This window comes from Xenopus laevis, chromosome 2L (genome assembly GCF_017654675.1).
Source record: "Xenopus laevis strain J_2021 chromosome 2L, Xenopus_laevis_v10.1, whole genome shotgun sequence".
In the NCBI taxonomy this organism is placed as follows: domain Eukaryota; kingdom Metazoa; phylum Chordata; class Amphibia; order Anura; family Pipidae; genus Xenopus; species Xenopus laevis.
In genome coordinates, this window is record NC_054373.1 from 190551371 (window position 1) to 190579094 (window position 27724).

At 46.6% G+C, this 27724-nt stretch overlaps 1 protein-coding gene across 3 annotated transcripts in view; it reads left to right on the plus strand.

Moving 5' to 3' along the window:
* The window catches only part of dchs1.L (dachsous cadherin-related 1 L homeolog), a 41552-nt gene that overhangs the window by 4395 nt on the left and 9433 nt on the right, over positions 1–27724 (plus strand). Inside the window, exons 2-15 of one of the 3 annotated variants that reach the window (XM_041582886.1) lie at positions 940–1411; positions 5455–7222; positions 10916–11092; positions 11556–11787; positions 16324–16560; positions 16959–17939; positions 19639–19826; positions 21102–21198; positions 22135–22292; positions 23724–24564; positions 25189–25428; positions 25804–25929; positions 26400–26609; positions 26727–27596. In XM_041582886.1, coding sequence (XP_041438820.1) covers positions 5510–7222; positions 10916–11092; positions 11556–11787; positions 16324–16560; positions 16959–17939; positions 19639–19826; positions 21102–21198; positions 22135–22292; positions 23724–24564; positions 25189–25428; positions 25804–25929; positions 26400–26609; positions 26727–27596 — 6070 coding nt within the window. In that variant the 5' untranslated portion in view covers positions 940–1411; positions 5455–5509. Of the gene's footprint in view, positions 1–882; positions 1412–5454; positions 7223–10915; positions 11093–11555; positions 11788–16323; positions 16561–16958; positions 17940–19638; positions 19827–21101; positions 21199–22134; positions 22293–23723; positions 24565–25188; positions 25429–25803; positions 25930–26399; positions 26610–26726; positions 27597–27724 lie in introns of those variants that run through there. The other 2 variants (XM_041582887.1, XM_041582888.1) reach the window with 2 other exon arrangements.

Below are 27724 nucleotides of genomic sequence, written 5' to 3' on the forward strand. Positions count from 1 at the left end.
AATTTGCATGTAAATATGTTGAAACCCCTGAGCATTTAATCATCATCTGTGTGTGACTAAATAAATACCCCAACATCACTAATGTGTCCCTTTGGTAACCTGACCCCCCCCCCCTTACACACACACACACACACACACATTTATACATATAACACACATATAATACACACACAGACAGTACATACACACACACATATACATATAACACACATATAATACACACACAGACATACATACATACAGTACATACACACACACATATACATATAACACACATATAATACACACACAGACAGTACATACACACACACATATACATATAACACACATATAATACACACACAGACAGTACATACAGTACATACACATATATACATATAACACACATATAATACACACACACAGACATACATACAGTACATACACATATATACATATAACACACATATAATACACACACACAGACATACATACAGTATATACACACACACATATACATATAACACACATATAATACACACACACAGACAGTATTGTAGATCACAGGGTTAATAAATGTAAATATTGTGAGTCATACGGATTAAGTGCAAGGTGTAAGTCCCTGTGCCAGTGAGCTGACAATCTACAGATGGATGAGCTGAGTGAGAGACTAGTGAGTGAGTGCAGTTGGGCCCCTGCTCCCCATCTTTCCCCCCTCTCTGCTGCTGGTTTCCATGTTGTGCTCTGGGTCCTCTCCTGGAATTCTGTCTCCCCCCAACTGAGCAGCATGAAGGCTCCAGATGAGGCGGCGGCAGCAGTGGAAGGAAGGGATGGAGCTGGGGGGGGGGGGGGCTCAGGCTGCTGCTGCTGCTGAGAGAGGATTGGGGGGGAGGGAGATTGGGGGGAGTCAGGTTTCAGAGCAGCCTCTCATTCCCTCAGTGCTGCCTCTCACATCCACAGCTGTCTCTATCCATTGTCCCAGCCAGCGAGACAGCCAGCGAGAGAGAGAGACTGCTGGGGCTCACACTCACCATCCTACAACTCTGCATCCAGGGGCCACATTGGATTCTCTCCAAGAGGAACCTCACAGCCCCCCCCCCCGCCACATCTGGAGCAGAGAGACCCCCCACGCACAGACAGACCTGCTTAGAAGAGACGGCAGAGATGGGCACAAAGGGAAAGAGACAATGAGATTGTTCTGCATGTGTTACAAGACTGCCTTGGACAAAGAGACCCCCTATCATGCTCAGGCCTAGGAGACATCCTTGAAGCTGTATGGAGAAGGGAGGTACAACAAGGGGAGAGACAGACCGTTAGGAGAGGGCGGACGTGGGATCTCCTGGGATGGAAACCAAGACAGCTGCTTATAAGGGGAGACTGCGAGACACCGAATGAAGAGACAGGACTCTTACACCAAGCTCACACTCTAAAGGTGAGACTGATCACACGACACCCACCAGTCCACAGAGCTGACTCTTTAAATGTTAAACGAGTTACGTGTCCCTTGTCCATTTAGGTCGTAAGCTCTTTACTTTAGGTGTTTTGTATGTGATGCTGTATATTCAATGTATTAACCCATTTGTTGTACAGCGCTGCGCAATATGTTGATAAATACATGTTAATAATAATGGCATCCACCACCCCACAGAGCTGACAATCTAATACTGGAAATAATCTATAGGTTACATCTATAATAATCGCAAAGTTATGTCAAATTATACCTGTCCCACAGAGCTAACACTCCTATTCTTGGAATAATCTCAGAGTTATGTCAAATTATACCTGTCCCACAGAGCTAACACTCCAATTCTTGGAATAATCGCAGGATTATGTCATTTTACCTGTCCCACAGAGCTAACCCTCCAATTCTTGGAATAATTGCAGAGTTATGTCAAGTTTTCACTGTCCCACAGAGCTAACACTCCAATTCTTGGAATAATCTCAGATTAATGTCAAATTATACCTGTCCCACAGAGCTAACTCTCCAATTCTTGGAATAAAATCAAATCTTCAGAAAACGGAATTGTCAGCTCACACGTCAAGTGTTGTTTTATTCTTTCCATTACACTGATTATGGTCCCTTTTCTGGGGATTTTGGTTTGTCCCATTTGCCATGGCACCATTTCCAAGTGACTCCTTAAATCCCAGAATCACAGCATTAACCAATTTATCTGCTCCCCGGCGTTATTAACCAGCTGCACAGTGGGAACCATATCTATCACTTCTCAATCTTATCAATCTATCACTTCTCAGGGGTATCTATACTAAATGCGGCACCTAGTACTATAAGAGTGGGTATCTATACCAATGGGGTGCCAAGCCTCACTATCTTGTGTGTTTCCCCTGCGGTAGTGTGAGTATATCTGTTGGCTGTAAGTGAGTGTATGTGTGGGGGTGGGAGTCTCTGTGCATGTGGGGTCACTATATATAGAGGGGTGACAGGGCAGATCAGAGGGCAGGATTATGTTGCATTTTGCCGTGTGACTGGGTCCATTGTGGGGATTATTGAGAAGAAAGTCAGTCTTTGTTTTCCATAGAAATCCCAATAATAATTCCTCTCAATCTCCTTTATGGATGAGAAACCCTATTCCTGCCCCCCTCCCCCCATGTGATGAGTGGGAAATCCCTTCTGCCCCTAACAGGCAACTCAGCTTCAGGGGCCACCGAGCAAATACATCATTGTCAACTGTCAGGCTCTTAATCTGTATATAGAGATAAGTGCCCCTAAATGCCCCCTTCTGAGGTGAAGACTGGCCCTTCCCTTGAAGACTGTCTTGTTCCCTCCTTCTGTAGAATTGTCTCTAGACCTGATACCCAGGAGACTTGCCCTTTAATTCTGTGTTGGTAAGTGATTCTGGGGCTGATACCCAGGAGACTTGCCCTTTAATTCTGTGTGGGTAAGTGAGTCTGGGGGCTGATACACAGGAGACTTTCCCTTTAACTCTGTGTGGGTAAGTGAGTCTGGGGGCTGATACACAGGAGACTTGCCCTTTAATTCTGTGTAGGTAATGTCATTGTTGGACCTGAACTGAAACAACTGGATTAGTCTTTGCACTTGTTCTGTTTTCATATGATCCTGTTAGAGGGTCTGGTCCAACCCCACCATCAAGTCTGTTCCAACCCCACTAGAAGGTCTAGCCCAACCCCACTAGAAAGTCTGTTCCAACCCCACAATCAAGTCTGTTCCAACCCCACTAGAAGGTCTGGCCCAACCCCACTAGAAAGTCTGTTCCAACCCCACAATCAAGTCTGGTCCAACTCCACTAGAAAGTCTGGTCCAACCCCACTAGAAAGTCTGGTCCAACCCCACTACCAAGTCTGGTCCAACCCTACTATCAAGTTTGGCCCAAACCCAGTGTCAAGTTTGCTCCTGTTGTGATAATGCTCTAAAGCACATAATTGGCCAACTTATTGCACCATGACTGGCCAGTTGTAGGGTTATGGAAATCATGGTGAATTTTCTTCCTTTCAAGGCTCTGCAGCACTTGTTTCCCATTGCAGCAATATGAAGAGCTGAGAGCCAGGCCGGGACTGGCAATCTGTGGGTTGTGGCATATGGCAGAGGGGCTGCTGTAAGTTGCCAAGGACACTATTTGGTGAGCTAGTGAGGGGCTCCTTGGGACACTGTGTATCTGCAATGCCAGGCTCTATTCTCAGTAAAGACATGCGGAGAGTAGCCACCTCCATATGCCAGTATTGCCCAGGAATGTGTCTGTTCATGTTACCAGGGCAATATGTGCTGGCCAAGGGCTACTCCTTCCACTTGCCATTGCAGCCAGAGGGGCTGAGGTTGTAAGAAAATCTACTTAGTTTTGCAGATGACTTTGCCCCATGGGTTGTAATCCTCAATGTTGGGGTTTGAGGGCAAATGAAGAGCCAGGAGTGCAGGTTATGTTCTCACACTTCCCCTGCACCCAGCTTTGTGTAGTAGCACCCCTCTATTTTGTAGGTGTGGTTACAGGACTGATGGTCCCATGTCACACCCTAATTCAGAATTTCCTTTAATTTCCCAAAATTCCAATGCTTCCAGAGTTAAATAGTTTCATCCTCAAGAGACTGACCAGTTCATATAGTGATGCCGGCAAGATAGTGAGGTTTGAATTGAAAGGCCAGCCAGTTCGGATTGATACTAGCCAGTCCAGATAGTGAGGCTAGCCCGTTCAGATAGAGAGACTAGGTGATTCAGATTGAGAGGCCAGCCAGTTTATATGGAGACAAGCCAATGGAGATGGTCAGACAGGCCACTTCAGATAGAGAAGTTAGGTAAGTCAGTTAGAGAGGCTAGGTGAGTCAGATAGAGAGGCTAGGTGAGTCAGATAGAGAGGCTAGGTGAGTCAGATAGAGAGGCTAGGTGAGTCAGATAGAGAGGCTAGGTGATTCAGATAGAGAGGCTAGGTGAGTCAGATAGAGAGGCTAGGTGAGTCAGATAGAGAGGCTAGGTGATTCAGATAGAGAGGCTAGGTGAGTCAGATAGAGAGGCTAGGTGATTCAGATAGAGAGGCTAGGTGAGTCAGATAGAGAGGCTAGGTGATTGAGATAGAGAGGCTAGGTGAGTCAGATAGAGAAGCTAGGTGAGTCAGATAGAGAGGCTAGGTGAGTCAGATAGAGAAGCTAGGTGAGTCAGATAGAGAGGCTAGGTGAGTCAGAGAGGCTAGGTGAGTCAGATAGAGAGGCTAGGTGATTCAGATAGAGAGGCTAGGTGAGTCAGATAGAGAGGCTAGGTGAGTCAGATAGAGAGGCTAGGTGATTCAGATAGAGAGGCTAGGTGATTCAGATAGAGAGGCTAAGTGAGTCAGATAGAGAGGCTAGGTGAGTCAGATAGAGAAGCTAGGTGAGTCAGATAGAGAGGCTAGGTGAGTCAGATAGAGAAGCTAGGTGAGTCAGATAGAGAGGCTAAGTGAGTCAGATAGAGAGGCTAGGTGAGTCAGATAGAGAGGCTAGGTGATTCAGATAGAGAGGCTAGGTGATTCAGATAGAGAGGCTAAGTGAGTCAGATAGAGAGGCTAGGTGATTCAGATAGAGAGTCAAGTTGAGTCAGATAGAGTCAAGTTGAGTCAGATAGAGAGGCTAGGTGAGTCAGATAGAGAGGCTAGGTGAGTCAGATAGAGAGGCTAGGTGATTCAGATAGAGAGGCTAAGTGAGTCAGATAGAGAGGCTAGGTGAGTCAGATAGAGAGGCTAGGTGATTCAGATAGAGAGTCAAGTTGAGTCAGATAGAGTCAAGTTGAGTCAGATAGAGAGGCTAGGTGAGTCAGATAGAGAGGCTAGGTGAGTCAGATAGAGAGGCTAGGTGAGTCAGATAGAGAGGCTAGGTGAGTCAGATAGAGAGGCTAGGTGATTGAGATAGTGAGGTTAGGTGATTCAGACAGTGAGGTCAGCCTCTTGTTTAGGGAAAACTTTTCATATTTTCTTCTATAAATGTTGGCTTTATTTTGTTTTGTTGTAGTTCTAACCACATTTCCCATCCTTCACCCAGGTGCCCTTTGAATTCTCTCAGAGATCTGCCACCTCCAGTCAGTATTACAGAAACCATGCTGGCTTTCACCTTGTGCTTACTGCTGCACATGGCATGTTCACCCTCTTCTGCCTCCCTGGGCACCCTAGGGTTGCACATCGATGAGGAGCAGCCGGCTGGCACCATCATTGGGGACATCAGCGCTGGGCTTCCTCCTGGATCTAGTGGCTACATGTTCTTTATCTCTGCACAGGAGGGCAGTGGCGTCAGCACGGATCTGGACATAGATGAACACACTGGCATCATCAAGACGGCACAGGTCCTAGACCGTGAGAAGCGCAACCACTATAGTTTCATTGCAGTCACGCCAGAAGGTATCACTGTGGAGGTTGATATCCACGTGGATGATATCAATGACCATTCTCCAATGTTTATAAAAGAGAGAAGTGAGCTAAGTATCCCAGAGCACACCCCCTTGGGAACTCGGTACCCCATTGATCCAGCGATGGACTCTGATAGCGGGGTACTTAGCACTCAAGGCTACTTGATCCGGAGTGGAGATTCCATGCAGATGTTTCGGTTAGAAACCCGTAGAGTTTCCAATGGGGTCCTGGATGTTGAGCTTGTTGTCAGTTCAGATATAGATCGTGAGAACCAGTCAAGATATTCGCTTATTTTGGAGGCTTATGATGGAGGCTCACCTAGCCGCAGTTCCCAGATGAGACTAGACATTTCCATTCTAGACATCAATGACCATGCACCAGTCTTCAACCAGAGTCGCTATCATGCACTGATTTCAGAAAGCCTCCTTCCAGGGGCCAGTGTCTTGCAAGTCTATGCCACTGATGCTGACCAAGGTCCCAACGGAGAAGTTACCTACGAGATCAACCGCAGACAAAGTGACCCGGAAAGCTACTTTACAATAAATGCTCAATCGGGCCTCATCCAAATCAACAAGCCATTGGACTACGAGACAAGAAAAGTTCATGAACTGGTGGTACAAGCCAAGGATGGAGCAGAACAGCCAGAGGTTGGTACAGCCTTTGTGTCCATTCAGGTACGAGACTCAAATGACAACCAACCCAGTATGACCATTATTTTTCTCAGTGAGGATGGGGCCCCCCGAGTGTCCGAAGGAGCTACCCCAGGGCAATTTGTGGCTCGTATTTCTGTGTCGGACCCGGATTATGGAGAACACCCAGATGTAGATGTCACTCTGGAAGGAGGAGAAGGCAAGTTTGCCTTGACCACCAAAGACAGTATCATCTACCTCATCTGCGTAGACAAACTGCTTGACCGAGAAGAGAGGGACTCTTACCGTCTGAGAGTTCTTGCAACTGATGCAGGAACACCCCCTCTAAGGGCAGAGTCTTCATTTGTATTGGAAGTGACTGATGTCAATGATAACCCTCCTGTATTTGACCGCCAGGAGTACAGCCATACTGTTCCAGAAGCTGTGCATCCGGGCACCTTCCTCCTTCAAGTAACAGCCCGTGACAAAGACCAAGGGGCAAATGGAGTAGTGAGGTATAGTCTCTTGCCCACCCCATGGTTCAGTATCAACCCAGACACTGGGGTAATAACAACTGCCGCACCCTTGGACTATGAACAGGAACCCCATCCAAAAATTACTGTTGTAGCGTCAGATCAGGGACAGCCATCACTTAGCTCCACAGCCCTTGTGAGGATCCATCTACTTGATGTCAATGATAATGAGCCCGTCTTCTCCAGTCCAGTTTATAATGCCACCCTGAGTGAGGGCACAGCACGGGGCAGCTGCTTCCTACAGGTGAGAAAGTCCATCTTTTGGCTATTGTGATAGTTGTCCTTCTCTGATTGCACAAACAGGCAGCAGTACAAAGTGGAGCTGATTCCAATTCTTTAGCAAAAGTATTACTAGGTGGAGCCAATGCCTCCAGCTGATTCCTATATTAAGCAGAGATATAAGGCAAGGTGGAGCTAATCGCTATATTAAGCAGGGGTATGGCAAGCTGTATTGGGGTACAGGGCTGATTATGAAGGGATGGATATAAATATGGAGCCTCTGGTGGGTATTGGGGTACATGGCGATTATGAAGGGAGGGATATAAATATGGAGCCTCTGGTGGGTATTTGGGTACATGGCGATTATGAAGGGAGGGATATAAATGTGGAGTATAAGGGAGGGATATAAATGTGGAGCCTCTGGTGGGTATTGGGGTACAGGGCTGATTATGAAGGGAGGGATATAAATGTGGAGTATAAGGGAGGGATATAAATCGTCTACTGCAGAAGGGGCAGTAGACGATGGAGCTGAGGGGTCAATACCCTGTGTGGGGGTGACTGGTCAATGCACCTCACTTTTCTCACCCTGTTCTGCACCAAACAGAAGACTGACACCCACTCAGCTGGTCACTGCTGTCTGTTAACTCATTCATAGTAACATAGTAAGTTGGGTTGAACTCAAGTCCAACCTTAAGTCTATATATAACCTGCCTAACTGTCAGTTGATCCAGAGGAAGGTGAAAAACCATCTGAAGTCTCTCCAATTTGCCTCAATTCCTTCCTGACTCCAAAATGTAATGGGACCAGTCCCTGGATCAACTTGTACTATGAGCTCTCTCCCATATCCCTGTATTCCCTCACTTGCTAAACACCATCCAACCCCTTCTTATACCTATCTAATGTATCAGCCTGTACCCCTGATTCACTTCCCAGCTCTCCCTGTAACACCCCTTTCCCTCCTCTAATCTCATTGGCTCCCTCCTGTCTGCTGGGAGGAGCTACTGGTGAATAAAGCATCCGACCCTTCCTTGTACCTATCTAATGTATCAGCCTGTACCCCTGATTCACTTCCCAGCTCTCCCTGTAACACCCCTTTCCCTCCTCTAATCTCATTGGCTCCCTCCTGTCTGCTGGGAGGAGCTACTGGTGAATAAAGCATCCGACCCTTCCTTGTACCTATCTAATGTATCAGCCTGTACCCCTGATTCACTTCCCAGCTCTCCCTGTAACACCCCTTTCCACCTTCTCTAATCTCATTGGCTCCCTCCTGTCTGCTGGGAGGAGCTATTGGTGAATAAAGCATCCGACCCTTCCTTGCACCTATCTAATGTATCAACCTGTACCCCTGATTCACTTCTCAGCTCTCCCTGTAACACCCCTTTCCCTTCTCTAAACTGTACGGCATATTCTAGATGGGGCCTTACCAGTGCTCTATACAGTGGGACCCCCTCCTCCCGTGACTCTCTGCCCCATTTAATACAAGTCAAGACCTTATTTGCCCTTGATGCTGCTGACTGGCATTACTTGCTACAGACAAGTTTATTATCTACAAGGACTCCAAGCTCCGTCTCCATTATGGATTTGCCTAGTGCAGTCCCATTAAGGGTATAAGTGGATATTGTTACATCCCAGGTGCAGGACTTTACATTTATCAACATTGAATCTCATTTGCCACTTAGCTGCCCAGATTGCCAGTTAGTCAAGATCCTGTTGCAAGTGCCACATCCTGGATGGAATTAATTGGGCTGATAGTTTTGTCTCATCTGCAAACACTGATACATTACTTACAACACCCTCCCCTAAGTCATTAATGAACAAGTTAAATAAAAGTGGCCCCAATACTGAGCCCTGGGGGACCCCACTAAGAACCTTACTCCAAGTAGAGAATGTCCCATTAACAACCACCCTCTGTACCTGATCCTGTAGCCAGTTTCCTATCCATGTGCAAACGACTTCATTAAGCCCAACAGACCTTAGTTTAGAAAGCAGTCGTTTGTGGGGCACAGTATCAAACGCTTTGGCAAAATCCAAATAGATCTACTGCCCCCCCACTATCCAGAATCTTACTTACCTCATCATAAAATGCAATCAAATTAGTCTGACATGACCTATCCTTCATAAAGCCATGCTGATTGCTGCTCATAATGACATTCATTAGGACAACATTTTGAATGTGATCCCTTAACAAACCTTCAAATAATTTGCCCACCACAGATGTCAGACTTACAGGCCTATAATTACCAGGCTGAGATCGTAATCCCTTTTTAAATATTGGAATAACATCAGCTTTTCTCCAATCCATAGGCACCATACCAGATGACAGTGAATCTGAGAAAATCAGAAATAAGGGCTGGTCTAAAACTGAACTAAGCTCTCTTAGAACCCGGGGGTGTATGCCATCAGGCCCTGGAGCCTTGTTTACATTAATTTTTATTAAAGCTTTCCACATTCAGTTCCACATCTGCTGTCAGATTAACCCTTTCTCCTCCAGTACTAAGGCTTATGTCACATGTAGGGTTTCTGTGCAGGTGCCATTCCCACCCCCATCAGTTGACAAACTGGCAGTGGCACATCCTTATTTAACCCTTTTTTTGCTGGCATGTGATTTCATATGGCCTATGCTAAATTAACTCTTTCACTGCCAGGTATCACTCCCATTGCCAGCTCCTTCGTTATAGGCTGTCATCCGAGCTGCACCACATTAACCCTTTCACTGTTTCCTACCCATGTATGTGTGTATGAAGAACTTCATCTACTGCATTTATTAACCCCATCATACGTGACACATGGGCAGCTCCAGAATTCAATGTCACATGACCTTGGGAAGCAGCAGCAGGAGCCAATAATCATGTGCCAGTAACCCTTTCACACTTGCCACATTCCATTTGAACCTTTTCACTACTAGTCTGTAACTTCTCTTGACATGTTCCATATTAACTCTTTCACAACTAGTCTGCAACTAAACTCCATTATAATCAAATAATTCAATGTCCTATTTCTCTGTAATTATAATAATAAGGTAATGACTTTCCCCCAACTCACATTGAATGATTCCCTATGGGAGGCAGAGCAATTCTATTGGGATTATTTCATGTTTCAGTGATTTTTAGCAGATTAAGGTATAAATGTCCCAAATTTTATCATTCTGGATAACTGGTCCCATAACTGTAGTAACCCATATCTTCCCTTGCCATGTGCCACTTTAACCCTTTCACTGCTAAACTCTAATCTCCCTTTCCAAGTAGCATATTAACCAGACATGCTCCCCCGGCTGCTCCGTAAATAAATAAATAAACCGAATAGAAGGGGGGCCCCCGGGACTGTGAGGAGGGCCCTTCGTTTGCATTCCCATTGGGCCACCAAGGCTCCAGTCCGACCCTGATGTTAACCCTTGCATTATTGCTGCTGTACTTACCTGTTGCCACATACCATAGTAACACCTTCCCCACTCATATGAACTTCATTTCACACTTTTTATAGTATATACAGTACAGGTGTGTATGAGAAAAGAGTTAATATATACAGTACAGGTGTGTATGAGGGAAGGGTTAATATATACAGTACAGGTGTGTATGAGGGATGAGTATATATAATATATACAGTACAGGTGTGTATGAGGGATGGGTATATATAATATATACAGTACAGGTGTGTATGAGGGATGGGTATATATAATATATACAGTACAGGTGTGTAATTACAGGTGTCTCTCTCTCAGGTGTCGGCGTTGGATTCAGACAGCAGGAGTTTGGGGTCAGTCTCTTACTCACTCAGCCCAACGTCCCCCCATCAGTTTCGGGTGCACCCCGATAATGGCAATATCTGCACTACTGAGGCGCTGGACCGGGATGATGGGGAGCGATCTTTCCTTCTGCACGTGACCGCTACTGATGGGGTAAGGGTGCTGTATATATGTGGGGGTACATAGGATAGAGTGCTGTATATATGTGGGGGTACATAGGATAGAGTGCTGTATATATGTGGGGGTACATAGGATAGGGTGCTGTATATATGTGGGGGTACATAGGATAGAGTGCTGTATATATTTGGGGGTACATAGGATAGGGTGCTGTATATATGTGGGGGTACATAGGATAGAGTGCTGTATATATTTGGGGGTACATAGGATAGGGTGCTGTATATATGTGGGGGTACATAGGATAGGGTGCTGTATATATGTGGGGGTACATAGGATAGAGTGCTGTATATATGTGGGGGTACATAGGATAGAGTGCTGTATATATGTGGGGGTACATAGGATAGAGTTCTGTAAGTAGTTTGAGATGGGGGTTCCTTATCAATAAGCCTGAAGGATATGATCCGACATTTGCCCCCCTACTTACTCTGCTTTGTTTTAGGGGGGTCTCTCTGCTGCGTGTCTCGTGCACGTTACCCTGGAAGACATTAATGACAACCCTCCAGTCTTTTATCCTCTGGATTATGGGGGGAGTATCAGTGTCCTCAGCCCCCCGGGAACCACAGTCCTGAGTGTCTCGGCTCATGATAAGGACGAGGGAACCCACGGCACCATCACCTACATCATCACTTCTGGGAACAACCCACCTCTGTTCCACATCCACCCCGACTCAGGTCAGAGCTCAGAATGGGCAGAGAGTTACATGGGAATTACCCCCGAGAGACAGGAGGATATAACCCAGAGAGACAGGGGGTATAACCCAGAGAGACAGAGGGAAATAACCCAGAGAGACAGGGGGTATAAACCAGAGAGACAGGGGGTATAAACCAGAGAGACAGGGGGTATAAACCAGAGAGACAGGAGGTATAACCCAGAGACACAGAGGGTATAACCCAGAGAGACAGAGCAGTATAACCCAGAGAGACAGAGGGTATAACCCAGAGAGACAGGGGGTATAACCCAGAGAGACAGAGGGTATAACCCAGAGACACAGAGGGTATAACCCAGAGAGACAGGGGGTATAACCCAGAGAGACAGAGGGTATAACCCAGAGAGACAGGGGGTATAACCCAGAGAGACAGAGGGTATAACCCAGAGAGACAGAGGGATATAACCCAGAGAGACAGGGGGTATAACCCAGAGAGACAGAGGGATATAACCCAGAGAGACAGGGGGTATAACCCAGAGAGACAGAGGGTATAACCCAGAGACACAGAGGGTATAACCCAGAGAGACAGAGGGGTATAACCCAGAGAGACAGAGGGGTATAACCCAGAGAGACAGAGGGTATAACCCAGAGACACAGAGGGTATAACCCAGAGAGACAGAGGGATATAACCCAGAGAGAAAGAGGGTATAACCCAGAGAGACAGAGGGTATAACCCCCGAGAGACAGGAGGGTATTAGTGCCGATTGGAGGTAGACAGGTATGGAGGATACGGTGGAGAGATCAGGAGATATTAGTATGTTGGGTGGGTTGATGTTGGGTATATTGGACGCTCAGTCCAGAGTGGAGTGGAGGTGGTATTTTTTGATCTCGAGAAATGATATAGAGGGGTATAACCGTCGGTAGAGCATGAGGGGTATTACTGCCAGGAGGAGTGACAGATGGGGTGTGTATAAGCTTCCGTGATGGGATGGAGGGTCATGTCGAGGTGAAGGGGGATGTAGACAGCGAGGGATAACCCGATGAGACATCAGGATGGGTAATTATGTACCCAGTAGAGACAGAGGGGTATAACCCAGAGAGGACAGAGGGGTATAACCAGAGAGACAGAGGGGGTATATATCGGGCTATGAGAGTATCACCCGAGGACAGGGTAGGGGTATAACCAGGAGAGAGCAGAGGGATGATAGGTTACCCAGAGTAGAAAGGAGGGGTATAAACCCCAGGAGGTAAAGACAGGGTATAACCTCAGAGAGACAGAGGGATAGTATACCCCAGAGAGACTCGACGACGATAACACAGGAGAGATCATGAGGATAGTTAGGACGCAGAGAGACAGAGGGGTTATTAGACAGAGGGGTATACCCAGAGAGACAGAGGGGGTATATTACCCAGAGAGACAGAGGGGTATAGTGGTGTTTGTGTGTGTGTTGTTGATTGGGTTGTGGGTGATCTGCATTGGGTGTAGGACTCAGTGCTCGGATATGTGTAGTGGTGTTTTAGGATTGTAACCCATGAGAGACCAGAGAGATAATAGACAGAGAGCACAGAGGTATAACCCAGAAGACAGAGGGGTTAACCCAGAGTAGGATCAGAGGGTATAACCAAGAGGACAGGAGGGTGAGAGGACAGAGGGTATGACCCAGAGACACAAGAGGGTATAGGACCCGAGAGAGACAGAAGGGATATAACCCAGAGAGAAAGAGGGTATAACCAGAGAGACAGAGGGTATATACCCCACAGAGGGTAATACCAGAGAGACAGAGGGTATACCCAGAGAGACAGAGGGTATAACCCAGAGACACAGAGGGTATAACCCAGAGAGACAGAGAGATATAACCCAGAGACACAGAGGGTATAACCCAGAGAGACAGAGGGGTATAACCCAGAGAGACAGAGGGGTATAACCCAGAGAGACAGAGGGGTATAACCCAGAGAGACAGAGGGTATAACCCAGAGAGACAGAGGGTATAACCCAGAGAGAAAGAGGGTATAACCCAGAGAGACAGAGGGTATAACCCAGAGAGACAAAGGGTATAACCCAGAGAGACAGAGGGATATAACCCAGAGAGACAGAGGGATATAACAGAGAGACAGAGGGATATAACCCAGAGAGACAGAGGGGTATAACCCAGAGAGACAGAGGGTATAACCCAAGAGACAGAGGGGTAATAACCCAGAGAGACAGAGGGTATAACCAGAGACACAGAGGGTATAACCCAGAGAGACAGAGGGATATAACCCAGAGAGACAGAAGGGGTATAACCCAGAGAGACATCGGCCCGAGAGACAGGAGGGGTAATAACCAGAGAGAGTCAGAGGGATATAAACCCAGAGAGACGAGGGTATTGAAGGGAGTCGTGATGGACAGAGGTGATAATCCGCCCATAGGGTGGGTGTAAGACCTTGTGAGGACAGTAGGGGTATAACCAGAAGACAGAGGGTTATATAAACGCCGTATGTTGAGATCATCGATGGGGTAGGGTATAACCCAGAGAGACAGATGGGATAAGTTAGTATTCCAGAGAGATAGAGGGGTATAACCAGAGAGACAGAGGGTATTTCAGATTCGCTGCCGAGAGACAGGGGGTATAACCCAGAGAGTACAGAGGGATATAACCCCAAGAGAGAGTGGAGGATGGGTTTATGATATGCAGGGGTTACGCGACAGGTTGTGATTTAGTTACCCAGAGAGACAGATTGGGGTATATTGGACCCTGTAAGAGTACAGGGAGGGGTTATGTGGTATGGTTTAGACCCGAGGGAGTTGAGACATGCTGAATGATACCCAGGAGAGACAGGAGGGTATTCTATGATACTGTCTCGCGTAGACAAGAGGGTATGCCCAGTGAGTAAGAGAGAAGAGGGTATAACCCAGAGACACAGAGGGTATAACCCAGAGAGACAGAGGGATATAACCCAGAGAGAAAGAGGGTATAACCCAGAGAGACAGAGGGTATAACCCCCGAGAGACAGGAGGGTATAACCCAGAGAGACAGAGGGATATAACCCAGAGAGACAAAGGGATATAACCCAGAGAGACAGAGGGATATAACCCAGAGAGACAGAGGGGTATAACCCAGAGAGACAGAGGGGTATAACCCAGAGAGACAGAGGGGTATAACCCAGAGAGACAGAGGGTATAACCCAGAGACACAGAGGGTATAACCCAGAGAGACAGAGGGATATAACCCAGAGAGACAGAGGGTATAACCCAGAGAGACAGAGGGTATAACCCCCGAGAGACAGGAGGGTATAACCCAGAGAGACAGAGGGATATAACCCAGAGAGACAGAGGGATATAACCCAGAGAGACAGAGGGATATAACCCAGAGAGACAGAGGGATATAACCCAGAGAGACAGAGGGGTATAACCCAGAGAGACAGGAGGATATAACCCAGAGAGACAGGGGGTATAACCCAGAGAGACAGAGAGGTATAACCCAGAGAGACAGAGGGTATAACCCAGAGAGACAGAGAGGTATAACCCAGAGAGACAGAGAGATATAACCCAGAGAGACAGGAGGATATAGCCCAGAGAGACAGAGGGGTATAACCCAGAGAGACAGAGGGGTATAACCCAGAGAGACAGGAGGATATAACCCAGAGAGACAGAGGGTATAACCCAGAGACACAGAGGGTATAACCCAGAGAGACAGAGGGTATAACCCAGAGAGACAGAGGGATATAACCCAGAGAGACAGAGGGGTATAACCCAGAGAGACAGAGGGTATAACCCAGAGACACAGAGGGTATAACCCAGAGAGACAGAGGGAATTACCACCGAGAGACAGGAGGATATAACCCAGAGATACAGAGGGTATAACCCAGAGAGACAGAGAGATATCACCCAGAGAGACAGAGGGGTATAACCCAAAAAGACAGGAGGATATAGCCCAGAGAGACAGAGACCCAGAGAGACAGGAGGATATAACCCAGAGAGACAGAGGGTATAACCCAGAGAGACAGAGCAGTATAACCCAGAGAGACAGAGGGGTATAACCCAGAGAGACAGAGAGATATAACCAAGAGAGACAGAGAGATATAACCCAGAGAGACAGAGGGGTATAACTCAGAGAGACAGAGGGGTATAACCCAGAGAGATATAGCCCAGAGAGACAGAGGGGTATAACCCAGAGAGACAGAGGGGTATAACTCAGAGAGACAGAGGGGTATAACCCAGAGAGACAGAGGGTATAACCCAGAGAGACAGAGGGGTATAACCCAGAGAGACAGAGGGAAATAACCCAGAGAGACAGGGAGTATAACCCAGAGAGACAGGGGGATAACCCAGAGAGACAGATGGGTATAACCCAGAGAGACAGAGGGATATAACCCAGAGAGACAGATGGGTATAACCCAGAGAGACAGAGGGATATAACCCGACAGTATGAGTCTCTGTGTGGCACAAGGGGCAAGTTCTTACACGTCTCTCCGGGCTCTTTGCAAATGGCACCTAATTTGGGCATGTGACTATCACTCTCTCTACACCCACTGGCTGTTGCTATGTAATTATGATGGTGGAGGTCTCTCTCTTTCTCAGGCACTCTCTTGGTGGCACGCTCTCTCTCTGCTTGGGCCGGCTCTGTGGTTTATGTGGAGGTGGGGGCTCAGGATGGAGAAGGGGTAAGGGCTGAAGTTAATGCCCGTGTCAATATCAGCATCCTCCCTGGCACTGCCCCCGTGCCCACCTTCTTGCAGTCTCACTATCAGATCACTGTGGCCGAGGATACCCCCCTAGGGGCAAGTATTGGGAGCATCACTGCAACTACCCCCACAGGTAAACCTTGCAAGATCCTCTGATTCTTACCCCATGTGCTCTGTATATGCCCCTCCCATTCCATATATATATATATACCCCTCATATTCCATATAGATATACGCCTCATTCCTTATATACCCCTCTCATTCAATACATACCCCTCTTATCCCATATATACCCCTCTTATTCCATATATATCCCTCTTATTCTATACATACCCCTCTTATTCTATATATACCCCTCTTATTCTATATATATCCCTCTTATCCCATATATACCCCTCTTATTTCATATATACCCCCATTCCTTATATACCCCTCTTATTCTATATATACCCCTCTCTGTATGACTGTGTGTTAATAGGTCTCATTCTAAACGGTGGCCCCCCAGAGTCCTTATCCTGTTTCTCTTTTTAGGTGTTCCGGGCCCGGTTCTATACTCCATCTCCTCGGGGGATCCCCGCGGTTTCCTTGCACTGGACCCCCACTCTGGTCTCCTCTCTATTATCCGCCCTTTGGACAGGGAACAGGCTGCAAATCTGGTTGTAGAGGTACAGGCTCGCAGTGGGGCCCCCCCAGCTTACACTCGAGCCCGTGTCACCATATACATCACTGATGTCAACGACAACCCCCCAGTGTTTCCTTCTCCATTCCACACTCTACGGCTCCAGTCTCCCATCTCTATCGGCTCCATTATATTCAGGGCTCAGGCCACAGACCCAGACACGGGGTCCAATGGGCAGGTTTATTATGAACTGGACACTCAGGGGCCCTTCAGTATAGACAGCTCTGGGCAGTTGCGTGTCACTGGCCAATTGAGTCAGGAGCGCTATGACATCCGGTTGCTGGCCTTGGACAGAGGGTCCCCTCAACTCTCCTCGGTGATGGAGCTCACAGTTTTGATGATAGAGCTGCAGAAAGAACCTGCTTGTGGGGCGTCTGATTACCGAGTGGAGGTCAGAGAGGACAGCCCCCCACTCAGCCGTCTCTTGCAGGTGCGGGCACAACCCCCTGGGGTAGGGGAAGGACCGCTTATCTATCGCCTGAGGCCCGACGCTGATTCTGTTGGCTTCAGTATTGAGGCAGACACAGGCTGGATTTATGTGCGAGGAGCTCTGGATCGAGAGAGCCGGGAGACCTATGTATTGGCTGTTTTGGCCTCAGCGGGGCCTGCCACTCACACTGCCACCTGCACCGTACGAGTCCGAGTCACAGATGAGAATGACAACAGCCCACGGCTGAGTGAGGAGAGGTTCTTCTTTAGCGTCATGGAGAATCGTCCAGCAGGGGAAACTGTTGGTAGAATTAGTGCCACTGATAGAGATACCGGCCCCAACGGTCGAGTGTCTTACAGACTCCCACCCCTGGAAACTGGCTTCCATATCAACCCACACACAGGTAAGCCCATCTGGCCCTGGCACCTGGTTCACATTAATTTTGAATATTCCGTTCTGTACCATATCCTGAGTCAGCCACTGACTAGATTGAGCTGAGCCATTAGTGCAGTTATAAAGTGAGCCTGGGAACTCACACTCCTCTATTGTATACACTGAAGAAAAGAACTGATTTAGCACATTTGCCTTATCTGTATCTGTTACAACCATACTGGTACCATTATTTAATGGAGCAACACTCTCATCCTGCATCTTTTTACTATTAATATACTTTTTGGGTTTATTCTTAGCCTCAGCCACAACATGCTCCTCATTTCTTTTCTTAGCCTTCCGGATTGCTGATTTACAACATTTATTACAGTGTTTATATTCATTAAATGCAGCTTCTGTCCCTACAGATTTGTAGTTATTAAATGCCTTTCTCTTCTTTCCCATTAACTTCTTTACCTCTGTATTAAGCCACACAGGATGATTCTTAGAGCTTCTACGTTTAGTCCTTAAGGGAATAAATTGAGAACAGTAATGATTTAATATCATTTTAAAGGACAACCATTTCTGTTCTGTGTTTTTAGCTGAAAACCTCTCAAGGCACTAAAATTAGCTTTTCCAAAATTCCTGGTGTTTGTTGCCCCAGTATATATTAGTTTTTTGCACCAGACATTAAATGATATAACATTATGGTCACTATTACCCAGGGGTTCAATGACTTGCACATTTGCTATAAGTTCTGGCTCATTGGAGATCACTAACTGATCTGGCAGTACTGTTGCTCCAGTCAATATCTGGCTAATTAAAATCCCCCATTATCATTACTTTACCCAAACTAGCAGCCTTTTCTATTTGCATCAGGAGCTTCGCCTCCTCCTCGTCACTTACATTAGGGGGTCTATAGTGACTCCTACAATTAATTTGCTGGTTTCATTACAATCATTGAAGAACTCCACCATAAGGACTTCCCCTCTCCTCCAGCTTTGTCAATACCCCCCCCCTTGTTCCCCCTTATCTGGAACTCCAGGCAAGTAGCAAACAGTGGGGCATGTAGGTTCCTTGCGACAGATTCCCCTATCCACCTCCCTAATAACTAAATCCCCTATAACTAGAACTTGCTTTTCCTTCCCAGCACCAGTATTAGAGACACTGCCCCCCCCCAGGGTGCTCCAGTTTAGAGCTTTCCTCCCCGGTATCTTCACCCAAAAAAAGAAAAAGAAGTCATAGGAAAGTGGGATTATCATTGTAGCCTGCACAGCTCCACCTGTAGTTATAGACCAGCTGGAGGGCATTATCAGTGCAATTGGCTGTAACTGGAGTTGAAGTGTACAATTCCATCAGGTGTATTGGGGGCTTGCACCCTGTACTTCCCCTCCTCAATAAAAGCCAATATCAACTCAGATGAGAGGCTGCTGGTTCCTTATACATTTGTTTTATGTTTTGTAATTCTCTAGAGAAATTTTCAGTATCACATACTCACCATATATCTCCCCTTTCCTGTTACCCCTCTTTGTACCCCTATATCCAAATACCCCATTGTATACTCTTTTCCTTCTGTATTTACCATGTGAACCCCCTCCTTACTGCTGCTTAGTTCTGACCCTTACCCCACCAATTTGCCACCCACACCTTCATTCTCTCACCCAGGTGCTACTTTCTCCCCCCGTTTTACGTCTTCTTTCTGCCCTCCCACTTTTAACCTTATCCCCTTACAGGTGAGATTTCAACCAGGAGGATCTTGGACCGGGAGATTCAGGCCACCTACCAGCTCCTGGTTATTGCTCAGGATGGGGGGGCACCCCCCAGAAGTGTCACTGGCACTGTACATGTCACAGTGTTGGACGAAAATGACAATGCACCTATGTTTCTGCACCCCAATGCGGGGAGGGAAATATCCTTACAGGTATTTTGTGTGTTTTTGGATGAGCACTAAATAGTTCACCCCAAATCTCCCCCTAACTGACCTTCAGGCTGGGCCCCCTTAGCTCATAACAAGGTTACACATATATAGAAACATTGGGGTGTCATCCTGCTATAGTTCCAGGGGTACCCAGGGTACAAATAAACACTCACCCCAAATCTCCCCCTAACTGACCTTCAGACTGGGCCCCCTTAGCTCATAACAAGGTTACAGATATATAGAAACATTGGGGTGTCACCCTGCTATAGTTCTAGGGGTACCCAGGGTACAAATAAGCACTCACCCCAAATCTCCCCCTAACTGACCTTCAGACTGGGCCCCCTTAGCTCATAACAAGGTTACACATATATAGAAACATTGGGGTGTCACCCTGCTATAGTTCCAGGGGTACCCAGGGTAGAAATAAACACTCACCCCAAATCTCCCCCTAACTGACCTTCAGACTGGGCCCCTTAGCTCATAACATGGTTACAGATATATAGAAACATTGGGGTGTCACCCTGCTATAGTTCCAGGGGTACCCAGGGTACAAATAAACACTCACCCCAAATCTCCCCCTAACTGACCTTCAGACTGGGCCCCCTTAGCTCATAACAAGGTTACAGATATATAGAAACATTGGGGTATCACCCTGCTATAGTTCCAGGGGTACCTGGGGCACAAATAAGCACTCACCCCAAATCTCCCCCTAACTGACCTTCAGACTGGGCCCCCTTAGCTCATAACAACGTTACAGATATATAGAAACATTGGGGTGTCACCCTGCTATAGTTCCAGGGGTACCCAGGGTACAAATAATCACTCACCCCAAATCTCCCCCTAACTGGCCTTCAGACTGGGCCCCTTAGCTCATAACAAGGTTACAGATATATAGAAACATTGGGGTATCACCCTGCTATAGTTCCAGGGGTACCTGGGGCACAAATAAAAAAAAGAAGAGCTTACAATCTGGTGAAGACTGCCATGCTATCTGAAGTGTATGTGGCAAGGCCATTCCCCATGAAAGATTATTTTATCGCGTGCCCCGTGTTGTTTGGGGTAAAACATATAAATAAGGAAAAGTCAAGTTTTTGCAAAAAGAAAACAAGCAAATGAACTGGAGAGGCAGAGGTCATGTGACCAAGGCCAGTGTTGCTTCCTGGGGAGTCTCTCATTGGCTGGGATTTGAGCAGGGTTCATAAGCCACAACTGACAGTGCATGTGTATATTATTCCCCTTGTGGGACTGAATTACCCTGAGTCTCATTCTCTTGTGCAGGTGATGGAGGGGAAGAAATCGGGAATGTTCATTGCATCCCTCCAAGCCAAGGACCCTGATGAGGGGGAGAACGGGACAGTGAGATACAGTGTGACAGGTACAGAGCACAAGCGACACTTACACAACACTACACAAACCAGTGTCACCATTAAGTCACAATTACACAACACTACACAAACCAGTGTCACCATTAACTCACAATTACACAACACTACACAAACCAGTGTCACCATTAACTCACAATTACACAACACTACACAAACCAGTGTCACCATTAAGTCACAATTACACAACACTACAGAAACCAGCGTCACCATTAACTCACAATTACACAACACTACACAAACCAGTGTCACCATTAACTCACAATTACACAACACCACACAAACCAGTGTCACCATTAACTCACAATTACACAACACTACATAAACCAGTGTCACCATTAAGTCACAATTACACAACGTGAATTCTAGAAGACGTCCATGTGATAGTGTAAAACATACAATAGATAGAAGTGCAACTCATAGTGTAAATGCAAATGAGGTAAAAGAGACAAAAGATGGAGCAGAAGTTGTTGCTCAGTGTAAGATCTTCACATATAAAGCAAGTCCTGTGTCTGGAGGGAAATGTGAGAAGAAATCAGAGGTACTGGGGGAATCTCTGGGTTTGTCACTGGATTTTACCTCATTTAGTAAAGAATTGATTATTATACAGATTTCCACTTTGAGTTGCTTTTCTTTTCATCGTATGTTTTACTGCTGACAGATAACCTGTATATAACATGACTCCAGTTCTCTACATAATGTAACAACCTGTGAGCTCCCCTTTATAATACCTGGCCTCCTCCAATCAAGTATGCCATTGGTTTTCAGCCAATTCTGAGCTAATACTGCCTCTTCCCTTCTTTAGCTTTGCACTATAACCACACCCCATGCTAAGGTAACTCCGCCTCTCCAGGAGTAATCTTTCCATTTCCTTGTTGTGTAACTACAGCCCCCCACTATTGTGTAACTGCCCATAACTGTCTCTGCAGGACCCTGGGCAGAGAGATTCACTTTGGACCGGAACACGGGGGAATTGAGGACAGCGGCTGGACTGATACAAGCAGATCGCTCCCTCTATACTATGACCTTAAGAGCCAGTGACTGTGGGGTCCCAAAAAGAAGCACAGAGACCACTCTTCATATACAGGTAATGAGGTGTACACCAGGGTACTTTGCCTTTGACTTATAAGTGCTCCTCACCAGTTCTCTACCAATCATACCTCTGCAACTGAAATGATCATTCCTCATCCTCTTCTAACTGAACTGATCATTCCCCATCCTCCACCAATCATACCATGTATAACTGAACTGATCATTCCCCATCCTCCACCAATCATACTATGTATAACTGAACTGATCATTCCCCATCCTCCACCAATCATACCATGTATAACTGAACTGATCATTCCCCATCCTCCACCAATCATACCATGTATAACTGAACTGATCATTCCCCATCCTCCACCAATCATACCATGTATAACTGAACTGATAATTCCCCATCCTCCACCAATCATACTATGTATAACTGAACTGATCATTCCTCATCCTCTTCTAACTGAACTGATCATTCCCCATCCTCCACCAATCATACCATGTATAACTGAACTGATCATTCCCCATCCTCCACCAATCATACCATGTATAACTGAACTGATCATTCCCCATCCTCCACCAATCATACTATGTATAACTGAACTGATCATTCCCCATCCTCTTATAACTGAACTGATCATTCCCCATCCTCCACCAATCATACTATGTATAACTGAACTGATCATTCCCCATCTTCCACCAATCATACTATGTATAACTGAACTGATCATTCCCCATCTTCCACCAATCATACTATGTATAACTGAACTGATCATTCCCCATCTTCCACCAATCATACCATTCCCCATCCTCCACCAATCATACTATGTATAACTGAACTGATCATTCCCCATCTTCCACCAATCATACTATGTATAACTGAACTGATCATTCCCCATCTTCCACCAATCATACCATGTATAACTGAACTGATCATTCCCCATCCTCCACCAATCATACTATGTATAACTGAACTGATCATTCCCCATCTTCCACCAATCATACCATTCCCCATCCTCCACCAATCATACTATGTATAACTGAACTGATCATTCCCCATCTTCCACCAATCATACCATGTATAACTGAACTGATCATTCCCCATCCTCCACCAATCATACTATGTACAACTGAACTGATCATTCCCCATCCTCTCATAACTGAACTGTTTATGCCCCATCCTCCACCAATCATACCATGTATAACTGAACTGATCATTCCCCATCCTCCACCAATCATACCATGTACAACTAACTAAACTGATCATTCCCCATCCATTCAGGTGCATGATCAAAGCATTTTCCATTACTTGTCTTTCTAAACAAATAAATGATACGACTGCCCCTCCCCCAGCCATTCCATACACCAGTTCATGATTAAGCATCCCCCATTCCTTCCTCATGATCCAGACATGATTTAAATGAAATGATGAGTTTATTTTATTCACTTTACTCTATATGTGTCTAAATATGTTGCATTTCAGGTCATTCCATCCAGTCGTTACCCTTCAAAGTTGAACCCAAGTACCCTGGTTCTCTCTCCCATGGAAGGACTGGCTCCTGGTTCCCTTTTAGGATCCCTAGCTCCCAAAATACCACATGGCTCCCGAATTTACACGTTGCTTGATGACCCTCATGGCATTTTCATGGTTGATGGCCAGACTGGGAGCATTTTCCTGGTGGGAGAGTTGGATTTTGAATCACAGCCCAGATTCAGTTTTCGTGTGAGTGTCGAGGAGGTGCGTGAGGTGTCTGTAGGGTATATGCCTCCTCATGTGGTCCATATTGAGGTGGAGGTGCAAGACCGGAATGACCATTCACCTATATTTCCTGAGGACCCCTTGACATTAGTGGTACCAGAAGATGCCCAGGTTGGATCCTCTGTATTCACATTCCAAGCCTCTGACCATGATGGTCCAGGACCTAATAGTCACGTGAGGTATTCCCTACTGCGCCAAGATCCAGGGTCCCCAGGTAGCACCTTCCGGCTGGATGCAGAAACTGGGGTACTGTATGTGGCACAAGCATTGGACCGTGAGGAAGTGCCCTCATATCTCCTCGTGGTGGAGGCCTCAGACCAAGCAGTAAATGTCAGCCAGCAACGTTCAACCTCTGTTACTGCCCGAGTATTCATCAGTGACCGCAATGATCACCCCCCACAATTCATAAATCCATCTCTGGTGTGGCTACCTGAAGACTTGCCTGTTGGATCCACCGCAATCTACGTGGTCTCACAGGACCCAGACCTGGGCGATAATGGCAAGGTTGGCTATCAGCTTGTTGGAGGAAATGATGAGGGCAAGTTCCAGCTTCACCCAAGCTCAGGTAAGCAAACTCTTAAGGCTGCTTTGGGGCATAATATCAAATAAGTAAAGGGCAGCTGTACAGGATAAGAACTAAGGAAAAAAGAGTAAAAACCATGGAAGCACATGGTCCACATGGCATGTGGACCAATGTCAAGAACATGCACATTTTGTGGTAGATGACCTTTAAATAACAGGGCCTTAGGACCATGTTCCTATATTTGTGGGCTGCACTGCTACAGGAGGTAGTTAAGGAATGGGGCTCTGAGTAGGCAACCAGTTACTTAACAGCCACTCAGACGGCAACCAGTGGGGCTACATTTAGGCAGGGGGCTATTCAAAAAGTCCTGAAACCAACAATGATGTAAATAGGTCCAACTTAACTTGGCCTTTGCTTATTGTAGACACTCTGGTTTGGCACATCACTGTTCCCTTTCACCAAATACCATTGCTCGACTCCTAGTTCGCTGCTGGTTGAGATTCTTTGCTTGTTTTCTAGCACTGAACAGCAGTTCTTCTTTGCTTTATGTTAGGGATTAAGAGCCAACATTACAAGCCTTATATCAAGGTCTGACATAAATCTGAAGAGAAAACAATTGTTAGCCAAACAAATTTAATGATGATTTTGACATATGTGCCCCCACAGGTGCCCTCTCTGTGGTCAGGACGCTCGATCGAGAGACGACTAAAGGGTATAATCTGACGGTCCTGGCAATGGACCATGGCTCACTCCGTCTCTCCTCCACCCAGACACTTTCAGTTTCCCTTCTGGATGTGAATGATGAGGCTCCATCCTTTGAGAAGCCACATTATGATGCTCAAGTGCAAGAAAACCAGGCTGCGGGCACAACTGTACTGAGACTGGTGGCCATAGACAGGGATGTGGGTGAGTTGATCTTGGGGACTGGACAGTTGGGTTAATGACAATGTGATTTATATGGCATGTGATATAATCCCACCTCTGGCCCAAACCTAAATCGGAGGTAGGAATATGATAATGCCACGTCAATTGCTCTTCTTTCCTGCACTTTCCCTGATGGGTGTTGTGTTCTCCAGTGAGGGCTGAACTTTGTATTTTACCAACCTTACTTTGTAATAAATATGAATGCATGTTCCTCTAAACTACACAGATCTAACCCCGTCCTTATCTGCCAGTCCTTACAAATGTAACAAGAATCTAATCAGAGGCACCTCATGGGTGGGGCTATAGCAGAAGTTTGCTTACACACTTGTCTGTTCTGCCCTCTTTGGTTTTCCCCAGGCCAGAGTGGACATGTCACCTACGGAGGTGTATCTGGGGATGAATTTGCACTTGATCCAGAAACTGGGGTCCTCACCACCAAAGTACCACTAGACCGGGAGACCAAGGAGCTCTACAAACTGACAAGTAAGAACACTGAGCTGTAGTAGGAAGTCACCCAATTGGTGGTCTGTGCTCTCATATTGCATGCAGGGGGTTTCATAGCACCATGGCCTTATAGACCCATAAAGGAATTTGATAAGAAGTAGGGGGCAGTAACGAAATAGAGAAAGTACAGAGAAGAGTGACGAAATAGATAGACAATAGACAATAAACTCTCTGATGCTTTAATCTCCAGTAGGCTCATTCAACAGGCAGGCCAGAGCCAATCAGTTTAGAGGAAAGGAGATTCCATGTTAAAGAGGGAAAGGGGTGTGACAGGAAGAGTTGGGAAGTTGTGGGATTCTTTTCCTGAATTGGCTTTACTGGAAGATACATTAGATAGGTTCAAGGAAGGGTTGGATGCCTTTTTAGCAAGGAAATAAAAGTATAAAGCTATTGATTCTCTTGATACAGTAAAGATTCAGCACTCACACTCCCATTCATTTCTCTCCCAGTCTATGCTCGGGATGGAGGTTCCCCACCTCGAGTGTCTGAGGTTGGGGTGCAAGTTAGTGTGGGGGATGAGAATGACCATACTCCTACATTTGAGAAGGACCTTGTGTTCCTGGAGGTACCGGAGAATCAGGAGCCATTGGAACTCTGCACTTTGAGCGCTTGGGACCCTGATGGAGGAGATAATGGGCACCTTGAGTACCGACTGATTGGTGAGTAATTCACATTCACCTGCTGCTTGGGGGTTACATAAAGGACCACACTATGGATTTAAGGATCTCATGAGGTTTTTTTCTGTATAATGTTGGCCCTTATTTGTTGCCATACAGATGGTGATTCCTCTGGGGACTTTACACTGGATTCCACCACTGGGAAACTCTCCACATCTCGCCCTTTGGACAGAGAAACGACATCCAAGTACCACCTGGTGGTGTCTGTCTCTGATGGAGGGAATCCGCCACTCAGTGCTACCGCTATGGTTAATATCAATGTGCTGGACATAAATGACAACACCCCCACCTTCAGCTCATCTGAATTTAGTGCTGAGATTCCAGAGGAGGCCCCAGTAGGCAGTCTGGTCCTGCACTTGTCCGCTCTTGATCCCGATGATGGTCCTAACGGTCAGACCACATATCATCTCTCAAATGGGACACAGGGAGCTTTCCACATTGATCCTCTCACCGGCCGCATCACCACTGCCTCCCAGTTGGACCGTGAGCGTAGGGCAACCTACACCTTTCTGGTATGGGCCATGGATTCTGATGCCACTGGGCATCGGAGTACAGAGGCCACTGTAACGGTTCTTGTCAGAGATGTGAATGATAATGCCCCGGCCTTTCTGCGCAGTCCCTTCCATCTCAACCTTTCTCGCAACACCCCCACCAAGAGATCCATCGGTGCCATGAAAGCCGAAGATAAAGATGCCGGTGCCAATGCCTCCATTTTGTATCGCTTGGCACCAGCCTCAGCTAAAGGAGGTTTCTCTGTTGACCCTTATACTGGTGAGGTGAGGCTGCTTGAGCCACTGAATGGGATGAGCTCCAAAGAGCGCACTGTGTTTGTGCAGGCCACTGATTTGGGGGAGCCTCCACTCTCTTCCACTGCTGTGCTGGTTGTCCACCTGCGTGAGGAGGCACCACAGGGGCCACGTTTCCCACAAGAGACCATTGAAGTCAGTCTCCCTGAGAATAGCCCAGAAGGTAGGCAGTACATTTTTTTTCTACAGTCCCTCTTACCCCCACCCAGTTTTCATAGTCATTAATTTTACATTTACCAACCCACCCCCATCCTGACCTTCATATCTATTTATATTACAACTGAAATGTCA